Source organism: Trachurus japonicus, chromosome 23 (assembly GCF_045865225.1).
Source record: "Trachurus japonicus isolate A0001 chromosome 23, Traja_1.0".
Classification (NCBI taxonomy): Eukaryota; Metazoa; Chordata; class Actinopteri; order Carangiformes; family Carangidae; genus Trachurus; species Trachurus japonicus.
In genome coordinates this window covers 18,155,579-18,173,885 of record NC_140929.1, presented here as the reverse complement: position 1 = coordinate 18,173,885, position 18,307 = coordinate 18,155,579, and the positions used below count along the sequence as shown (strand labels likewise).

The window sequence follows — 18,307 nt, the reverse complement described above, 5'->3', positions numbered from 1 at the left end:
TGCCTGTGGTCCTAACAGCTGGCTGGATGCGAATCGTTTGCGGCTCGGCAGCGGAGCCAATAGCCAGCGGGCCGGCGTCCTCTCCTAGTAGTGTCCACGCTACTAGGGCTCATGTGTCTTAACTGATCCTGCCCATAATCAATCAATCATTTTTGGAATTTCCAGCTTAGACATCTATAAATCTATATTTACTTTTTTTAGGAAAATCCTACAGACTCTACGTTTAAGGCCTGATTGTTTCTGCCTGACAAAGTCACAGGAAGTCCTGGCAGTTGGTTTCAAGTCTCAGTTTCTGAATAAAGGCTGTGTGTATTTCTCTGTGGACTGAGGCTTTGATACTTTCACAGTATTAATATAGGAGCTGATTTATGATCACACACATGAACATCTACCTTTATACTAAAGGAGACTTTAACACTCAGCTATTCCATGTTACAGATTCATATTTGACAGCGGCGATATGTGAAGCAAAGACATGAGGCCACAGCCTGGAGCCTGCACCATTTCTGTTCCTTCTTTCAGTGTCAGGCAGACTGGGACTCATTCATCGGCCACTTTTAGTCTTTGGGATCCTTCACATGGGAAGTGATGACCTGACCCGTGAAGGTCGAGGACGACATCGATGCACATCAGATGACCCGGCACGTAGTACAAGCGCTTCTTTCATCACGGTAATTAATCAAATAATTACAAGTGCCTCAAAGGAGACTGGGTACTATGCAGTGATTAGCTCTGCTATTAATGAACGTCATGACCACCACACACACACACACATACACACACAAACACTATTGTAAGAATGCTCACAACCAGCTAGAAACAACCACAACTCTCAGAGGCCCCTGCTTCAATCTCAGCCTGACCCAGGAAGTATGACCCATTTGTACAGCGAGGAGAGCAACAGCGTGTGTCGTGTGTGCGTGAGTGTGTGTGTGTGTGTATGTGTGTGTGTGTGTGTGTGTGTGTGATTTTGAAGAATAACAAGAACATAAAGGCTGAAGAGAAGCAGCTCTCTTTTCTGTCCCCTCCTCCCCTGCAGCTCCATCAGTACCCGCTGGCTGAGACCTTCTGCTGTGATGGCCGAGCCAACCAGACATATGGTGAACTCTGGGAATGAGTCGGGTGTCAGCTCGTTCCTATATGGAACCAATGGGCCTCATAAATATAGCAGCAGCTGTTGTATGACATGAAATTGCACAGATTCAGTTTACACTCGCTAAACAAGGCCCTGTTTCATCGTAATGCAGCGTTTAGAACATTTGGAGAATGAATCAGTCTCGTAGATAAGCAGTAATGGCCCCACAGCAGAGCTCAGTGACATGTTTGTCTTTTGTTATTGCACCATTTTAGAGTTTGGACAGCTTTGCTTACCAGTGTCACCACTGGCACCACTGCTGACATTTAATGAGGGATGCCTCTCTCCAGAGCTGTGTCTGATGTAGAGGGGGTGTAGCTACAGTACAACACCCAGACAGTCTCTGTACAAGTTAGAGATAGAAAGATGTTGGCTCCTCAACCACTGCACTCTTTATAAGACAAACTCTGGTCTGCTCCTCCAAAATGAACAGTTGGATTGAGGCCAAACATCACAACTGATGGATCAAAGACATTGATCTGCCCAAAAAAGATGTTCACTCAGGCCAGATTTACACCTATGTTTATGCTCTATCTTATCTTTAAATAGCAATAAGAAAGATTTTTCAACCCCACAGGATGAAATAGATAGCCTCGTAAACCAGCCTCTCGCGGAAGTGCATTTCATTTCATTCCGAGGGAGAGTCTGGCCTCATCCCCATTCTAAGCGTTTGGACTGAAACCCTCAGAAGGCCGAGCCAAAAGCTGTGATTGACACAGCACGCAATCAGGGACCGACTGGTGCAAAGCCCCGTCACTACACCAACTTGCTGATTGGCTGAATGGGGTTGTCTGTCAACGCTACTACCAAAGATATTAAACCGTCTTTGCTACTACTCCCGCCCAGCTCCCGCCCACCCCAAACGCTTGCAGGGGGGATGAGGCCAGACTCTCCCGAGAAATGAAATGAAATGCATTTCCGCGAGAGGCTGGTTTACGAGGCTATGAAATAGAAACATCATGTCCTCTAGGAGCTCACTGAGATGTTCATTATCAGTGATTCAACTATAGACCAACCTGCTGCTGGGGTTTCCTTCTCTTCCTCTGTTTTTGGCCAAAAAAAACAAGTCTCAAGATCCTCTAACCTCTGACTGGGATTTTCAACTTTTCAATTCATTCTGCAGACGCACCTATACAAAGTGATTTACACTGAGGGACATCAGGCAGAGAGGAACAGTGAAAGTAGCCTTCATAGTGAGTGATACAATATATCCCATAAGAAATAAAAAGGCTCTTAAACCATTTCATTATTAAAGGAGTAGTTCAGGTTAATTTATGTGGGGCTGTGTGAGGTACTTATACACAGTCAGTGTATTATAGTCTAGTATTTGAATCAGTGTGCTCCCGGTCTGAAGAAGCAGGAAAAACATGGGCACAGTGCAAACCTTTGACTGGCACTGTATGCACAGTAAATACTAGTGATGCACAGTTCAATTCTCATGTCATCCTAATCCACATGTTTGAATAAATCATCCACCCAACAACTTATTTCAACATATTAAGAGACAGTGGCATATGGGGACATCCCCACGTTCCCCAGGTTCTATGTTCCCCGCTCACCCAAAAAAGGGTTCTATGTTCCCCACTTACTAAAAAAAAGGTTCTATGTTCCCCGCTCACTAAAAAAAAGGTTCTATGTTCCCAACTCACCCAAAAAAGGGTTCTATGTTGCCCACTTATCCAAAAAAGGGTACTATGTTCCCCACTCACCCAAAAAAGGGTTCTATGTTCCCCACTTATCCAAAAAAGGGTTCTATGTTCCCCACTTACTAAAAAAAAGGTTCTATGTTCCCCGCTTACTAAAAAAAAGGTTCTATGTTCCCAACTCACCCAAAAAAGGGTTCTATGTTCCCCACTTATCCAAAAAAGGGTTCTATGTTCCCCACTCACCCAAAAAAGGGTTCTATGTTCCCCACTTATCCAAAAAAGGGTTCTATGTTCCCCACTTACTAAAAAAAAGGTTCTATGTTCCCAACTCACCCAAAAAAGGGTTCTATGTTCCCCACTTATCCAAAAAAGGGTACTATGTTCCCCACTCACCCAAAAAAGGGTTCTATGTTCCCCACTCACCCAAAAAAGGGTTCTATGTTCCCCGCTCACCCAAAAAGGGTTCTATGTTCCCCGCTTACTAAAAAAAAGGTTCTATGTTCCCCACTCACCCAAAAAAGGGTTCTATGTTCCCCGCTCATCCAAAAAAAGGTTCTATGTTCCCCACTCACCCAAAAAAGGGTTCTATGTTCCCCGCTTATCCAAAAAAGGGTTCTATGTTCCCCGCTCACCCAAAAAAAGGTTCTATGTTCCCTGCTTATCCAAAAAAGACAGGAAACATAGCAGTTAGGGTTAGGGTTTATGTTCCGTTGTTTGTGTTTAGAGATGTTAAAACAACATAGTAATGCTACTGCTATGTTTCCTGCCTTTTTTGGATAAGTGGGGAATGTAGCACCTTTTTTTTGTAAGTGGGGAATCTTTTCTGCAGGGGTAAGAGGGGAACATAGAACCCAGGGAACATAGATCCACTCCCGGGATATGACACCTGATGATAATGTAAAGTGATCCACTAAAGGAGGCAGGTCTTAATTAAACAAGCATGTATCTATGTTCATCAGCAAGTTCATTTGTTAATCTGTACAACTCAAACCATACACACATAAACACCCATAGTGAACACACACAGCCTGGTGTCCTCACCTATGGTCTGACAGGTTCGGACGCACACTGTTCGTCTCAGAATCTCGTACACCTGAGAAAGATGTTGAAATGTTTAGACTGAAGAAATGAACCAATCCTGTGACACCACAGAAACACATTCAAAAGGAAATCAACACTCACTATTCGGCCTCTTGTAGCATTGTCAAAGAACGTGTCCTTAGATGCAATGTTGTACCTGAGAGGAACAAAACCAGTCAATAAAAGCCTGTAAACATCTGCATTACAACAGCAATGCATCAATATAGACCTGTTAGTTCAGTCAGGGTGTGTGTGTGTGTGTGTGTGTGTGTGTGTGTGTGTGTGTGTGTGTGTGTGTGTGTGTGTCTGTGTCTCACAGGTGGAGTTTGTCCCTGGAGAAGCAGTGAGACAGAAACTTGGCGCTCTCGTGGTCCTGATGTGGAACTTTGGGCTGAAAAGGTTGATTCAGTTTCCTCCACACTGAGCTCATACTGGACCCAAAACCACTTTCTTCTTTGAATTCATAACGCTGACAACATAAAACACACAACATAGAATTAACTGAATCAACTTATTACACAGATATTGTATTTATTGTTACAGTTAGGGTCCAAAGGTGAGTAGCCCTGTAGAAATGACCAGCTAACTCTAACTCAGTATCACTATGATACTGAGTTCTCTTGTTGTTGCACAATGCAGCTGGATCCAGAAAGTCTTCACTGACTGCTGATAAAGTGAAAACTGTTGCTGAGGTAACCATCGTACCGTTTTGGTGGGGACCTTTATCTTGAGGAACTCTGCCTCTCGACACAGCACTGGCCAGGGAGCATGGAGCCGAGTGAAGCTGGGGCCGTGGGCCTTGATCTGCAAAACAAACCAAAAGTCATGTAAAGTTACAGCCAGGGCCCAACTGGGGAAAATAATTAGGTCTACATAGTGATCAGAATCAGTGGGCAGGATAGTAAAAACAAAAAAATTGTCGGATTACAGTAGAATCAATCTTTTGAATAATCTGATATTGAATCATAAAGATCCATATTTTAACATGTCTCTTATTTTTTTATGTGGATTTGTAAAACTGCCATGATAAGATTAGTTCAGGGTGAGTGTGGATGCATTGCTGTCTAGGTCAGAGACAACCAGGAACAATGCCCTAGATCTTTTTTTCCTAAAAGTGAAATAAAATAGGCTATCAAAAATAAAATCATGTTGAATATATAAACCTTAATGTGCTTGAAGATCTGATCTCTGAAGCAGGTTTCATTCAAGATCATATAAAACAAAAATCACAAACTTAAAGAACCAACATTGTCAAACTGTGGGGGTCAGAGGTCAGGGTAAATAATCCTGAAAACTTCATTAGCACCAAAACTATGTGTGTCAGCCACTGACAGGTAGCTACAGCCAGACAAACAAATAAAATATAAAAAATGCTAACTATGCTAACTGTTCTGATCCATCTGCTAGACTCTGGTTCCGGTCTCAACAGACTCCTCCTCTGATGTTTCCTCCTCTAACCATCTTGATGCTCTCTGCTCTCTCACACATCAACCTGGGTATAGAAGCCTACTAGCTAGCTTGGCTAAAACTACTTGTTGCATAGAACAGAGAGACCTATGTGAAGCACGACAGCAACCTCCAGAGCACAAACATGGCCTCTGAGAGTTGAAACTAAACATTTACTGATAGTTCAACATTTTGGCAAATTCGCCTGTCATAGGAGTAGGTTCATTATCCACCACGCTATGAAATAATCATAAGTATGTAACATTACGACACATGAAACAAATACTCTGAACTACTTGTGATTTTGAAATCACTCCGCCCAACAGCCGTGTCTGGAATGTAGTTCCAGCTACACATTCGAAAGAACTTCGTAATGTCCCATTATTATTTCATAATGTGGTGAATGTGCAGATCACAACTTGTCCACGAGAGCGTTTTGGAGTTGTTGGATTGTGTATTTGATCAGTTTTGAGGGACAGGGGATCTGTACCGTTCACCTCCATTGTGTTCACTGGGCAGCTCGCGTCTCTGCCCCACAGATCACAAAACAACATGCACTTAAAGGTAATGAACCTATACTGCTATGACTATAAAGATTATGGCAATAGGCGAATTTGCCAAAATGTTGAACTGTCTCTTTAAGTCTGAGTCTCTGACATTAGTCCGAGCCACTGAAATACTGTGTAGCTAACCAGACTAGCCAGTAGCATCTCTCTGTGTTGATGCAGCCTCTTCCTGAAGCAAAGCCCAGAGCTGTTTCCTCCATAGTTTTGGGTGCTATGATGTATTTGGATGTATTTATTGTATGTAAAAACCAAATCACGAGTCACGACTCATCAAGCTTGCACTACTAATGAATCACAGTCCAGCGCCCACACACTAATTATTATTTAATATTAAGATGCATTAACAGCATTTGATAATTGGCAGCTTCAGTAGCATCATGAGGTTTGTGCCTGAACTCTGATAAACCCCCCTCCCTCCCTCCCTACCTCCGCCCTGCAGGCCTCCTGTGACTGAGTGAGGATAAAGAATTTATTGTGCTGCAGCAGTGAGACCTCCTCCTCCAAAATCTATGCAGCAGCCATTATGGAGCCGGATTGCACCGCGAGTGAGAGCGCAACCTGAAATGAAAGGGAGCAGAGCCAAGCAGGGGGCAACTGCCAGGTAACCTTACCCTCCTCAGACCCCCACCAGCTTCTGTAAGGGAGGGGAGGGGAGGGGAGGGGGGGGCAAACAGAAAACGATGGAAACCTGAAACTCCTCTCTCTACTCCTGCTCTCCTGAGATCTTTCACCCCCCCACCACCACCCCTCCTCCTCACATATAGTACTGTACCTTGTGCCGGCCGCGAGACACAGTCTCACTGACTGATTGACTGACTGGCTGACTCACTGACTGTCACTCCTACTCCTCTTATATTTCACTATCTTCTCCCACCCTCACGTCCACACTGGCCTTTGTCCTGCCAGGGAAACAGTGGAGCGGAAAGTTATCCGACCTTCACTGCTCTTCAAGAGATACAGATACATTTAACATGCGTACAGTATGAAATAATGTCTGGAGGGAACGCTTTGGATTCATTTTTATGTTTTCATTCGTATTAAATCCCATTTGGAGAGTGGAAAAACTACATTACAATACAACTCATTGAGACTGTGGCCAGTGTAGTTTTTTGTTTTTTTTATCATTTTGAAGGAAAATTGATTTGATCTCAGGCCTTCCATCATCATCATCATCACCCGCAGAGACGAGAGCTAGGGCACCAGGTCGGAGGCTCTGATCTTACAAGGTTGGTTTTCAGCCAAGAGACGCTACTGTAGGTGGAAGGCAGAGAGCCTCCATTCTCCCTGGAACTAGGTACAAGTCATTGATTTAACCAGCACAATTACTCCAAAGCTGTTTAATTGAGGTAAAATGTAGCAGAGTTTAGATACAAATCCTGCATACAGTAGTTCCTCTTTATCTTAATTATCACCATCAACTATCTGGAGCAAATTCAATGAGTGTGTTGTGTTTCCAAAGTCAGCGAGTAATCATGTTAAATAGTTGGTATCTAAATATTAATCATAAAAATTATTTTTGCCGTCATGGATCAGCTGCACCTGCTACCATCATCCACCTCTCTCACCCCCTCCTTACCCCTCCCTTCCCTCCTTTTGTATCACTCCATCAAAAAGTAGAGGATATAAATACTTTTCAGCCTGGAGAAGGTTAATTAGTAGAGGGATTTCCAATTAGCTCTTTATCTCTGTAGGAGGGGTAACTAGGACGCAGCCAGGGGCATCTTTGGGTGGGGAAGGAGAGAAGGGGGTGGGGGGTGGCGGGGGGTTGGGGGGGGGGGGTTGAGTATGAGCGGGTGGGCGATGAGATGGCTGAGAAGAGTGTAGTGGTGAGGGGAGACCGATTTAGACAAGTCAGAGGGAGACAGTGATGGAGGAGAAAATGGAGACAGGAAGAGGGAAACAACATGAGAGGTGGGGAGTGGAAGTCAATGGATTTCTGAAAGACTGACAGAAGGAGGGGGAGGGGGTGGGGGGGCATTAGAAGACCTCCTCAAGGTGGTCGGATGGAGGGATCAATGCAGATATGCTGAGACATTTGATGATGGTGTCTCCTGCTCTAACATCTGTTGTAGAACACACTGAAACTGTAAAGCTGTACAGAAAAGAAAACTGAATTTGAGCCCACTGTGGGTCTTAACATTAGTGTAATAACTCATCTATCAGACGATGTAGCCCAAACTTTGTGCAAAATTCTATTTTCGAGTAAATCCGGGATGAAAGTGTGGTTTTTTTTTTCGCATTGGATAATGCAGGCGCACAAATTATGCGTCAGCCTGCTCACGATTCACCAGCCACTGATATTGGATCCGTCATCCATCAATCAAACGTCTGAGACACACACACACACACACCGAGCTCGGTCTCGCCCCAAACATTGAATATCCCGCCCGCTCGATAACGACCAATCAAATTCGTCTTCCTTACTCAGGTAAACTCATGCGGCAACTCGTGGAAACTGAACGCGACAAACAGGACAAACGGCCATTTCTGTACACCTTTAACATTAGAAGAGACAGCCAGAGATAAGTAAATGGTAAATGGACTAGTCACTCGGACCACTCAAAGAGCTTTACACTATTTTTTTTGTCGCATTCATCTTTTCACACACATTCATACAGCTCTGTTCACAGACAGGCTTTTTGGGGGCTAATCATTCACACACATTCACACATCCGATGACACATCAGAGGGCAAGTTTGGGTTCAGTGTCTTGCCCAAGGACACTCCTACATGCAGACTAGAGAGGAGCTGGGAATCGAACCACCGACCTTCCGGTTAGTGATGTAATCACTGTAATCATGGTAACAGAACAATTCTACAACATCACGTCCCCGTCAGTGTTGTTTATCTGACAGAAGCTCAACATTGACTTCATCTAGTTTGAAGTCACATTTTTAAGATTCAGAGACGCCCTGTGTCTAATGAACTGTGTCGGTGAGTCATTGATTTCTGAGAAGCAGCCGTAGAGTGTCCACTTGTTTTAATCACCTGCTCACCCAGTGATGAGAGGAGGACGCCTCTGTCAATAATCTAGCTTCATGTGTTTCCTAACATATGATAGAAACAATCAAAAACAAAGATGAGGAGTAGTCTCAGCTCCCAGCTTCCCTGAAGTCTCATTTCTACCACACAGTGTAGGTGAAACACTGGCACTGAATTATTTAGTTTGAGCAACTGATCATTTTTGGTGATTTAAAAAAAAAGAAGAGACGTCTCGGATAAAATGAGTTTTAGGAAATATTACTATTTTAGGCTTATGGCTGTTGAACAGATGATTCTGTTTTATGGCTGGTAAATGGTGCATTTTTGGTGATTTTTGATGGAAAAGATGTTTTTTTAAGGTTTTCAGGGTTTTAAATATTAAAAGTGTTTTATTCAGTGTTTTGAGAGGAGGAGACTGTGGACAATTCAGCCCCAGATGTCAGAACCGCTGACAGTGAAGGAATCCAAACTAGGGGAAACTGACAGTACTGGTGGTGAAGACAACAGCTGCCACACTGTTTCACTACACCACTGTTAAGATAAGATCTGTTTTAACTTTGAGCTATGACAGCGTAAACTTGTCTCATATACATGACTTGCTGTCCTGTCAATAGGTTTTGTTTCTGAGGGACTCTAGCCATTCCTATGGGTGAATTAAGAGAGCTGGATGCCATGACTCAGTCTTGCTCCCAGTTCACTGGTCTGTGGTATTGTAGTCTCGCTCTCCAGACCCTCCTCCAGAGGAGAAGTGGTATTGAAACTAAAAACCCCAGTTACCCAAAAAAGCAAATTTTCCCATAGAGCACTAAAAGGGATGAGCTTAAATGGACCCTCTGACAAACAGCATCAGGTATTACTGTTTGTGTTGTGATGTTGGTATATAGATTATGACCATGTTCCAGAGTAACAAGAAAAACAGTCTGATTGTTTCACAGTAAACACAGAGCACAGCTTAGTCTTTTAAATAATGAGTTTGGTAATTTTGGCACAGTTCAAATCACGATTTAACCACAGGTCAGGTTTTGACCTGGTCCAGGTTGTTTAAAGCAGAAGTAAGCGGAATGTTTGTGTTAATATAAGTCTTAAATAGTTATATCTTCCAACAGCAATCACTTATATATAGTGTTTGGTCTGAAACACGGGTCTGTCAGTCACTCTGCTCTGCTGTAAACCGAGGAGAAAACTTTTCTTGTATCCTACAGCCTTTATCCAATGAGGAGAGAGAACGGCATAAAGGGGCGGTCCTCTCTGTGTGTGCAGCCAAGGGAATGCGCGTGAATGTGGTGACGTAGGGACGAGGACCAATAGATCCATGACGAGGGCGGGGACTGCTAACTCCATCGGCTGATAAGACGTTAGCCAAAACGACCGGATCGCTTACTTCTGCTTTAAGGATTGTGTACCATTATAGAGAGAAAAAGAAATGTTTTTCCTCCAAGAGAAAAATGTTTGTAATTTTAATATTTTTCAAATTGCTACTGGTTTTGTGCTCATTCTCCACCAAAGTCCTAAAGCAGACACTTAATCCTGCTCGCTCTGTTTCCCAAGCCCCCACAGGCTGAACTCTTCACGAGTCCCAGTCCACTTCTTGAATTAACATCTCTCTGTGATTTAATTAAAAGTGTTCTGCCGGAGGACGTCCCTAAGAGATCGAAGGTCAGCTCAATAATCCTCAGGCGCAGTCAACAAGTTTGACATTTAAGCTGCACTTCTTCTTTTTCCAGGCATCCAATTAATCTGAAGTCAAACAGGTTGGACACGAGCAGGAGATTGTAGTTCACTACAATCTGCACATTAGTTAAACACATTTAACGCTTTAATGTGATTTAAAGTTTTATCTCCAGTCACTCCTAATTATGCAATAAAACACATGCTGGACTTATTAGATAGTGAGTTCTGAAAATTGTCCGGAGCTTTTTTGTCTTATCGAGCATGAGCAGCACTTAAATGTAGGGTTGGAGATCTTATTCTGTGGCATCTTTTACTGAACGGGTGGGGCTTGGGGTTTACTGATTGGGTATTCTCTGAGCAGGATGTGACGCCAGCAGAAAGCACAACAATAAGCGTCAAATTTAAAACTCAACACAAGAGAAGCATGAGTAGAAAGAGTCACGGCTGGAAAGTCAACAACAACAACAGCAGTAAAAGAAGACAAGATGTATGATAAGTGGACAACTAAACGATTATGCAACGATCAAAACTGTCGCCTCAAGAGACCGGCGGGTCCTGCTCTGAATTGGAGACACAGCAGCCGAGAGGGCCAAGTGAGAGGACGACCTGTTCTACCTCCTGACTGAGGTGTGGTCAAAATGATTTACAATAAATAGAAGTTAATGAGTTAACTTAAGTTTGGGAGCAGGGCCATGCCTCAACCACACCTCTAATAACTGGTCAAGCCTATAAATACCCGCTCAACCCCTTCCTTCCTCTGTTTGCCTCGATTTCTCAACCCATCCTCCCTTCTTCCCCTTGTCTAGGCACCTCCTGGCTCCAGCCTCCTCCCGGATCATCCTCACTCTCATCCCTCCATCTCATCCTTCCATCCTTCCCTCCCTTCCTCCATCCCTCTCCTTAACCAACACATTCCTTTTCAGATCTCCTCCAAGGCATCGTCTGGGGGGCATGAATCCAGCTCGGACGGAACTACGCCGAGACGGAACCCCCACTCTGAGTCTCCCTCCGCCCGTCTCCAGTTCATCCTCCCAGACCAGACGCGCTGACATCAACCTTCCTTCACCTTTACCACTCTGTACAATATCATTCATTCATCCCATTACGTAAAGCATCTAATGGCACATCGTTGTGGCGTGGACCTTGCTAGTGAAATAACAATGCAAAAGTATTCTTTGTCACCCAAGGAGCAGAAGTTGTACTAAAGAAGTACATTAGTTGAAGTTATAAGGACCAAGATGATAATGTCCCTGACCAACCTGTCAATGAGTTTATGCAGTGATTAAAAGAGATTACTATTATTATCATCATTTTTTGGTTTATTCTCATGTATTCTTCATCTGTAGTGTGTCAAACTCTCACCACTACTATAATAAAAGTAGACATAAGTTCATTCAGTTTGAATTAGATCATCTGTTTCTACTGTATTATTCTTTGCAGATATTCTGTTTGATTGTGTCTATACGTGCTGCAGTGAGCAGCAAACCTACAGTTACCATCAGACCACTTTCTCTTTTCCAGCACTTTCTACAACACTGACAGAGGGAGCGTACTTGTGCTTGTCAGTCATCCTGTAAGAATAGCTGTCAGTGTGTTGCAGCAGCGCTCCTCTTCATACCGGCAGCATCAGATTCAATTGACGCCTCGATCCATGAGATGAGATAAGGAGCTATCAGTCAGTCAGGTAATCTCATCCTGGCTTAGGCTCCATGGCCACACTGTCAACAATCTGATTAATACTAGCCTGCAGACTGCACACACTGTCGACTGGCTGCACGCCAACTCACACACACACACACTCACTCATTCACATGTATTAGCAATAGGTACCACACAATATGCCAGACCCTAATTCAATATATAGAGATGCAACTGTCTTTCAGTCGTTTCTCCAGCAAACGTTGGACTCTACGTGTAAGACCTCGCTCCAGGTTATTTAGGACTTCTTTTTTTTTTTTACAAACAGCTGAAGTGAACGACTCTTAAATGTGACAAATGGTTCCACATGTTGGAGCTGAAGTAGCACCAGCAGTTATCAGTTATCTGCTAACAAGTGCAACTTTAACAAAAACTACAGTTGTACAACTCTGTGGCAGTGAGCATGCTCTGCCAAGCACCTATTACACACACACACACACAAAAGAAATGGACAAAACTACACACTGTGGTTGCTATGTAACACACAATCACCACGAAAGCTACTTGTACACGCCAAAACAAAATTACCCATTTGGGCCTAAATTAGTAAATCGATACAAAGAGGTCAGCTCAGCAGCTGTGTTGGCTACAGAGACTGGAGGGAAGTCAAACAGCTCGGAGGAAACAGGGAGGCTGGTGTGTGGATTGTGAATCTGGTCTCTAGTGTTCACGTTAAGTGTTGATCCATAAAACGATATGTTTGTGGTTTTTAAGAACCAAAAACCCTCTCAGTGTAGTCGCACATCTCTCTCTGGTTTCTCTCGAGCTCTAGTAAAAACAGGTCAATGAGCCAATCAGAAGAGAGGAAATTCTGTTCTCTCTCTTCTGATTGGCTGACTGTTTTCTAAATGAAGATATAGCAGATCTCATGTAAATGCTCTGAAACCAAATCCTGCGAGGTTGTATTGTGTGTCCAGGTGGGTTAGGGTTAGGGTGTGGCTGAGATGATGGCTGCTTTGTTGTGACATCACAAAGTGACAGGAAGTCCTGACAGCTGGTCTTAAGGCTCAGTTTCTGAATACAGACTGTGTGTATTTCTCTGTGGACTGAGGCTTTGATACTTTCACAGTGTTAACCTGGACCTGGTTCATAACCAAAGAACACACAGACACACATCTACTTTATACTAAACAGGACCTTTAAAGGTAACACCAAAATGTGTAATTTTTGCTTTCTGACCATGTCTACTGATGACACACTGTCCATGCTTCAACAACAATGGCCTTTTCAAAGCCTCTGAGGGCGGGTTCACACCTAAAGGTTCGTTATCCGATCCAAACCAACGCAAGGATGATACATTGTTGCAATTTTTTAATTGGTCACAAAGGCTAGACTCAAACAGTCCAGAAACTGTAAATAAAAGTCACAGCAACGTCCTCACAATTACATCATGGAGCATCGTCAGCTTATTTTCATGTTGATGCTGATCTAAACTGTAGGCTATATCAGCAGCTTTAATGCGCCGCACATATGAACAGTTGGTAAGAATGCAGGCATTAAATAATGTATTAACATATACAGTACATTATCTGAAGATGCTCTTGCTGAAAAACGACTGCCCCTGACAGGACCGGCAGGACTTTTCATTTACCCATGCATTTACCTCGAAAACAACTCCGTCTCATAACGTTCCGTTATTACCTCATACAGTAGCGTGGTGAGTGTGCAGGTCACAACTTGTCCACTAGAGTGTTTTGGAGTTGTTGGATTGTGTATTTGATGTGTTTTGAGGGGAAGCCTGGAAATACCATGAACCTACTCCTAAAACTATAGGGATTATGGCAATGGGCGAATTTGCCAAACTGTTGAAATATCCCTTTAAGCTTCTCTCCCACTGATAAAAAAACATGCTAATGTTGGACTGTTGTCAGCAACTGAAAAGGATTCTGTTAGTATTCACACCCAGGTCACATGACTGAAACCACTCCAGCTCCATCAGCATCGACAACAACACCTTTGTGTACTAATTTTTACTGGTTGGTGTCGCAATCACCAACTCAAGCATGTCACACAGAGGCTGCAACACTTTACACAGGCAACAAACCAGCTACTCACTCTCTCTCTCTCAACTGCAGCTATGTGTGTGTGTGTATGCTGGTGCATGTGATGACATCACTCCTTGCAGATGTGTGTCAACAGCAAGTTCACCCACATCTTTAAAAAAAACCTGTAGATAGTATCAATTGGGTCTTATCAGCCTTTCTAATCCTACCACAGAGCATGTTATCTACGCATCAGCATCTAATTTTCTCTTTAGTCATTCATTGATTCAGGTTTTTCCTTCAACTCATCACCTGTCAGTCCCTGGTAGACACAACACAACAGAAACATCACACAACAAAGAGTCATGATTGGAAAACAGTACCAAATGAGCACCATAGCTGGTTTTCGAAGCAATGTGAACAGAGCTCAGCAGTGTATTCTGTGATGTGTGAGGAAGTAATTACACTTCATGATAAAATAAAGTGAAATGTCCCTCTGAGGTACATTCACACACTCATGAGCTCCACAGCAGCTCACTGCTTATTTTAGGGAAGTCCTTCAAATGTAGATACAGGAACACAAGTCCAAGCTTTGAATCGTGTCCACTAAGAGCAAACTGATGATGACACTGGGGGAAAAAACATACAGTATTTATGATCCTGTTTGACGTGCTTCATATTGTTGTGTCCGTATGTTTGAACTGAAATGTAGTTTAGCAGTGATGTGGTGGTGGTATAAGACTGACAGCATCTTTCAAAGTTTCATGAAGCCCCCTTGCTGGTGTAATAAACACCTCATTCCTCCGCAACACACTGAGCCTCACCCACCATCTCCCTCCACCATCTGAGCCCAGCTCCTATGTAGGCGCAAACCTTAAATAGCTGAAGACAGAGTTACATCAGAGCCTGTGTGAAGGTTTTATCTTCAAATCCTTCAATCTACAGCATCAAGCCTGTGTCAAACCACCTCTCATATCATAGTCCTGAATTATTCTCCAGGTACAGTTAAAAAGAACTGAACAGAATTGTTCAACTTGATGTTTTCTCCAACAGTTCAACATCCTCATCTCCTAACAGCCAAGTAAAGCAACATTGTATACAGCAACACCACCTACTGCTGTTTTTAAAGCTGCTCTAATCATCATCAACATGTCTAACTCCAAATATTTGGCACATAGCTGGTCATTGCAGTATGTTCAGCCTTGTTTCAGTTTCACCTTCCCATGACAACAGCCGCTTTCTTTTCTTTTTCAGTAGGTGTTGATGGTGTCTGATGTTTCTCAACATGTCACCTCATCAACTTAGGTGATAATCATCATAAACCGATCAGGCATAACATTATGACCACTGACAGGTGAAATGAATAACACTGAACATCTCTAAGTACATCTCTACCTCACACTTTACACCAGAAATAGCATGTTGGAACGTCTATCTACATGTTCTATGTATTGTTTATATTGTATAGATGTTGTATATTACTAGTTTTATTGTATGGGACATCTGAATTTGTGTTTTGGAACTCTCCAAGCTTGGCTCTATTCTGATAATAGAATCAGTATAGTAGAAGATAGTAGAATCACTAATGTTCTATGTATTGTTTATGTTGTAGGCTATTAATGTTGTATATTACTATTTTTATTGTATTGGGGTCTGGGACATCTGTATTTGTGTTCGATGTCATGGACTACAGATGGAAATTAACTTCCTGCTAAATCTGATACACACATCTTTACATTCTTTTGTTTAATGTCTAAATAAAAAATAAATAAAAAACTTCATCATGGCACCTGTTAGTGGGTGGGATATACAGCATTAGGCAGCAAGTGAACATAGGTCTCTCTCATGTGAAAAGCTGCAGCTCTTGTGGGCTGTTCCCGGTCTGCAGTGGTCAGGATCTATCAGAAGTGTCCAAGGCTCATTGATACACGTGGGGAGAGAAGGTTGGCCCGTGGCTCCCATCCAACAGACCACTGCTGAATAAGTTCATGCTGGTTCTGATAGAAAGCTGTCACAACACAGTGCAGCGCAGTTTGTTGTGTATTTGGCAGCAAAAGGGACCAACAAAGTATTAGACAGGTGGTCAGAATGATATACCTGATCACTGTACATCTGTTTTGTATTTATAGCTAGTTAAATGAACCAACTGTTTACTGTTATAACAACATTTATGTATTGGCAGACCTATCTGTACTGCTTTTTTTTTTTTTGCTATTGCACATTTTATTACATATCTGCTTTTTTTTGTTTATTCTACTGTTCATTGTCTGTGTAATTTGCCTGCTAAATGACTGGAAAATCAACAGTTAATCCTTCTCAGTGAATTGTTGGACAACTCTTGGCCTGTTCCAGAGCAGCTGAGAGCATGTTGAAGAACACTTTTCATTCAAAATGCTTTAAGGGCCTTTACATGAGAGACACAGTCTGGTAACAAACTGTAATTTCTGTCATATGAAAATTTGGACTTTTTGTGATGTGAAATTGTCTCTTTGTTTCTTGCAAGAGCCTTTAAATCCACCAACTTAGAACATGTGTGTCACTATATAAAAATAAGACATAAGGAGTAAAATATGGACAGTGTGTGGTGTCAGGAGGACAACCTGGATAGTAGCATGACCACACACACACACACACACACACACACTCACCTCTTTGTCCCTCTCTATCTCCAGGCCGGCCTCCAGCAGGTTGGCCTCAAATTCTTGTCTGATCAGACGCATCTCGTGGTCAGCCGGCTCCGTGGGCTCGCTCCCTCCCGCTAAGCCCAGCTCCATGAACACCTCACCGCCGCTCGCCGCCTCCCCTTCCTGCACGGCCCCCGCCGCCGCCGCTCCCCTTCCACCCGCTGCATCCGAGCCCCCGGACTGCAGGAAGTTGCCGTTGGAAACGACAGATAATCTGTCCTGTGGCACAGAGGTGCTGGTGGGGGATCGTATGGAGCTGTGCCGCCGCTGGTGGAAGACCAGGACGTAGTCAACCTTCCGTCGGCCATCGGAGAAGTACAGGCCTTCGCCGCCGCTCAGAGGGCTGGAAGCTGAACTCACGACCTGTGGGGAACCAGCAGAGTAGCAGCATTAGAATAACAACAATACATTAGATTATAGTTGTAACCAGTGAGGCTGTTGTGAGACAGAGCAAACCAGTCATCTTCATCACACTCTTCACAGTGATCATAACACAGTGACCGTTTTAACGTCTGCACTCTGAGCACCTTAAAGCAGCAGTGGACTTATGTAACAACTGTTTGAATGAACTTAAACATCTACTGCACTGTCAGCACACGCAAACATAAGTGGCTTTTGGCAGGTTCTCAAAAACACTGAAGTGAGAACCTCCAGCAGCAGAGTGGGCAGTCAGCTCACCTTTGGCAGTTTGATTCTTTATTTAGACTGAGAGAAAGTAGAGAGCGAGACTAAACATGGAGGACACAAGAGGCAGAGCTCTATAGGCTCTGGGTGCAGGTTGCTTCTGTATCAGCTCTAAAATATGGTGCATTATGACCTTCAACAGGGAGATGTCAGCCTGCAACCAATCACATCAACCATCAAGCACCAGATTAAGAACAATAATAATAAGAATCAATCAAAAGTTTTTTGTTGTTGTTGCTTTGTTTTTCATTTCTTCCTTATTTTCCTCTCTGTTGCTTGTTGTGTTTTTTCCTTGTATTTTTCCCTGTTCTGCTTCTTTCCCTCTTTTCTCTTCCTATTGGTTGATTTGTTTTGGTGATTTTTATATTAAGGATGATTTTATATAACCCCTTGGGCTTGTTTTTCCTCTCCTGCACAGTTAGTATTTGCCTTTTGTACTATGAAATGTAATGTTTGTTTTATCATTGTGCATATGGATAAAAATAATAAGAAGAAACACTTCCTTAATCCCAAAAGGGAAATTCATTTGTCTGATTTTTGTTTGATTATGATGATGACAATGCTTCTGGCACTTCAACTACATACTTAAACAGTACATTCATACAAATATCCTTTCCCAAATGTTATAGATGACAACTGTAGATAAGTCTGTAGGGATAAACAGATCTCTTGAAATGGAGTGAGCAGAAACACTCAGATGAGCCTCTACTCCATCATGTCTGCAAGAGGGTGT

General features: G+C 43.0%; 1 protein-coding gene across 2 annotated transcripts in view; it reads right to left on the bottom strand.

The window, feature by feature from the left end:
• The window catches only part of ano2b (anoctamin 2b), a 94,070-nt gene that overhangs the window by 72,365 nt on the left and 3,398 nt on the right, over positions 1-18,307 (bottom strand). For both annotated transcript variants that reach the window (XM_085769861.1, XM_085769862.1), the window contains exons 2-6: positions 16,855-17,253; positions 4,567-4,665; positions 4,179-4,330; positions 3,964-4,018; positions 3,823-3,874 (exon numbers count right to left, since the gene is read on the bottom strand). In XM_085769861.1, the coding sequence (XP_085625987.1) occupies positions 3,823-3,874; positions 3,964-4,018; positions 4,179-4,330; positions 4,567-4,665; positions 16,855-17,253 (757 nt within the window). The remainder of the gene's footprint in view (positions 1-3,822; positions 3,875-3,963; positions 4,019-4,178; positions 4,331-4,566; positions 4,666-16,854; positions 17,254-18,307) is intronic.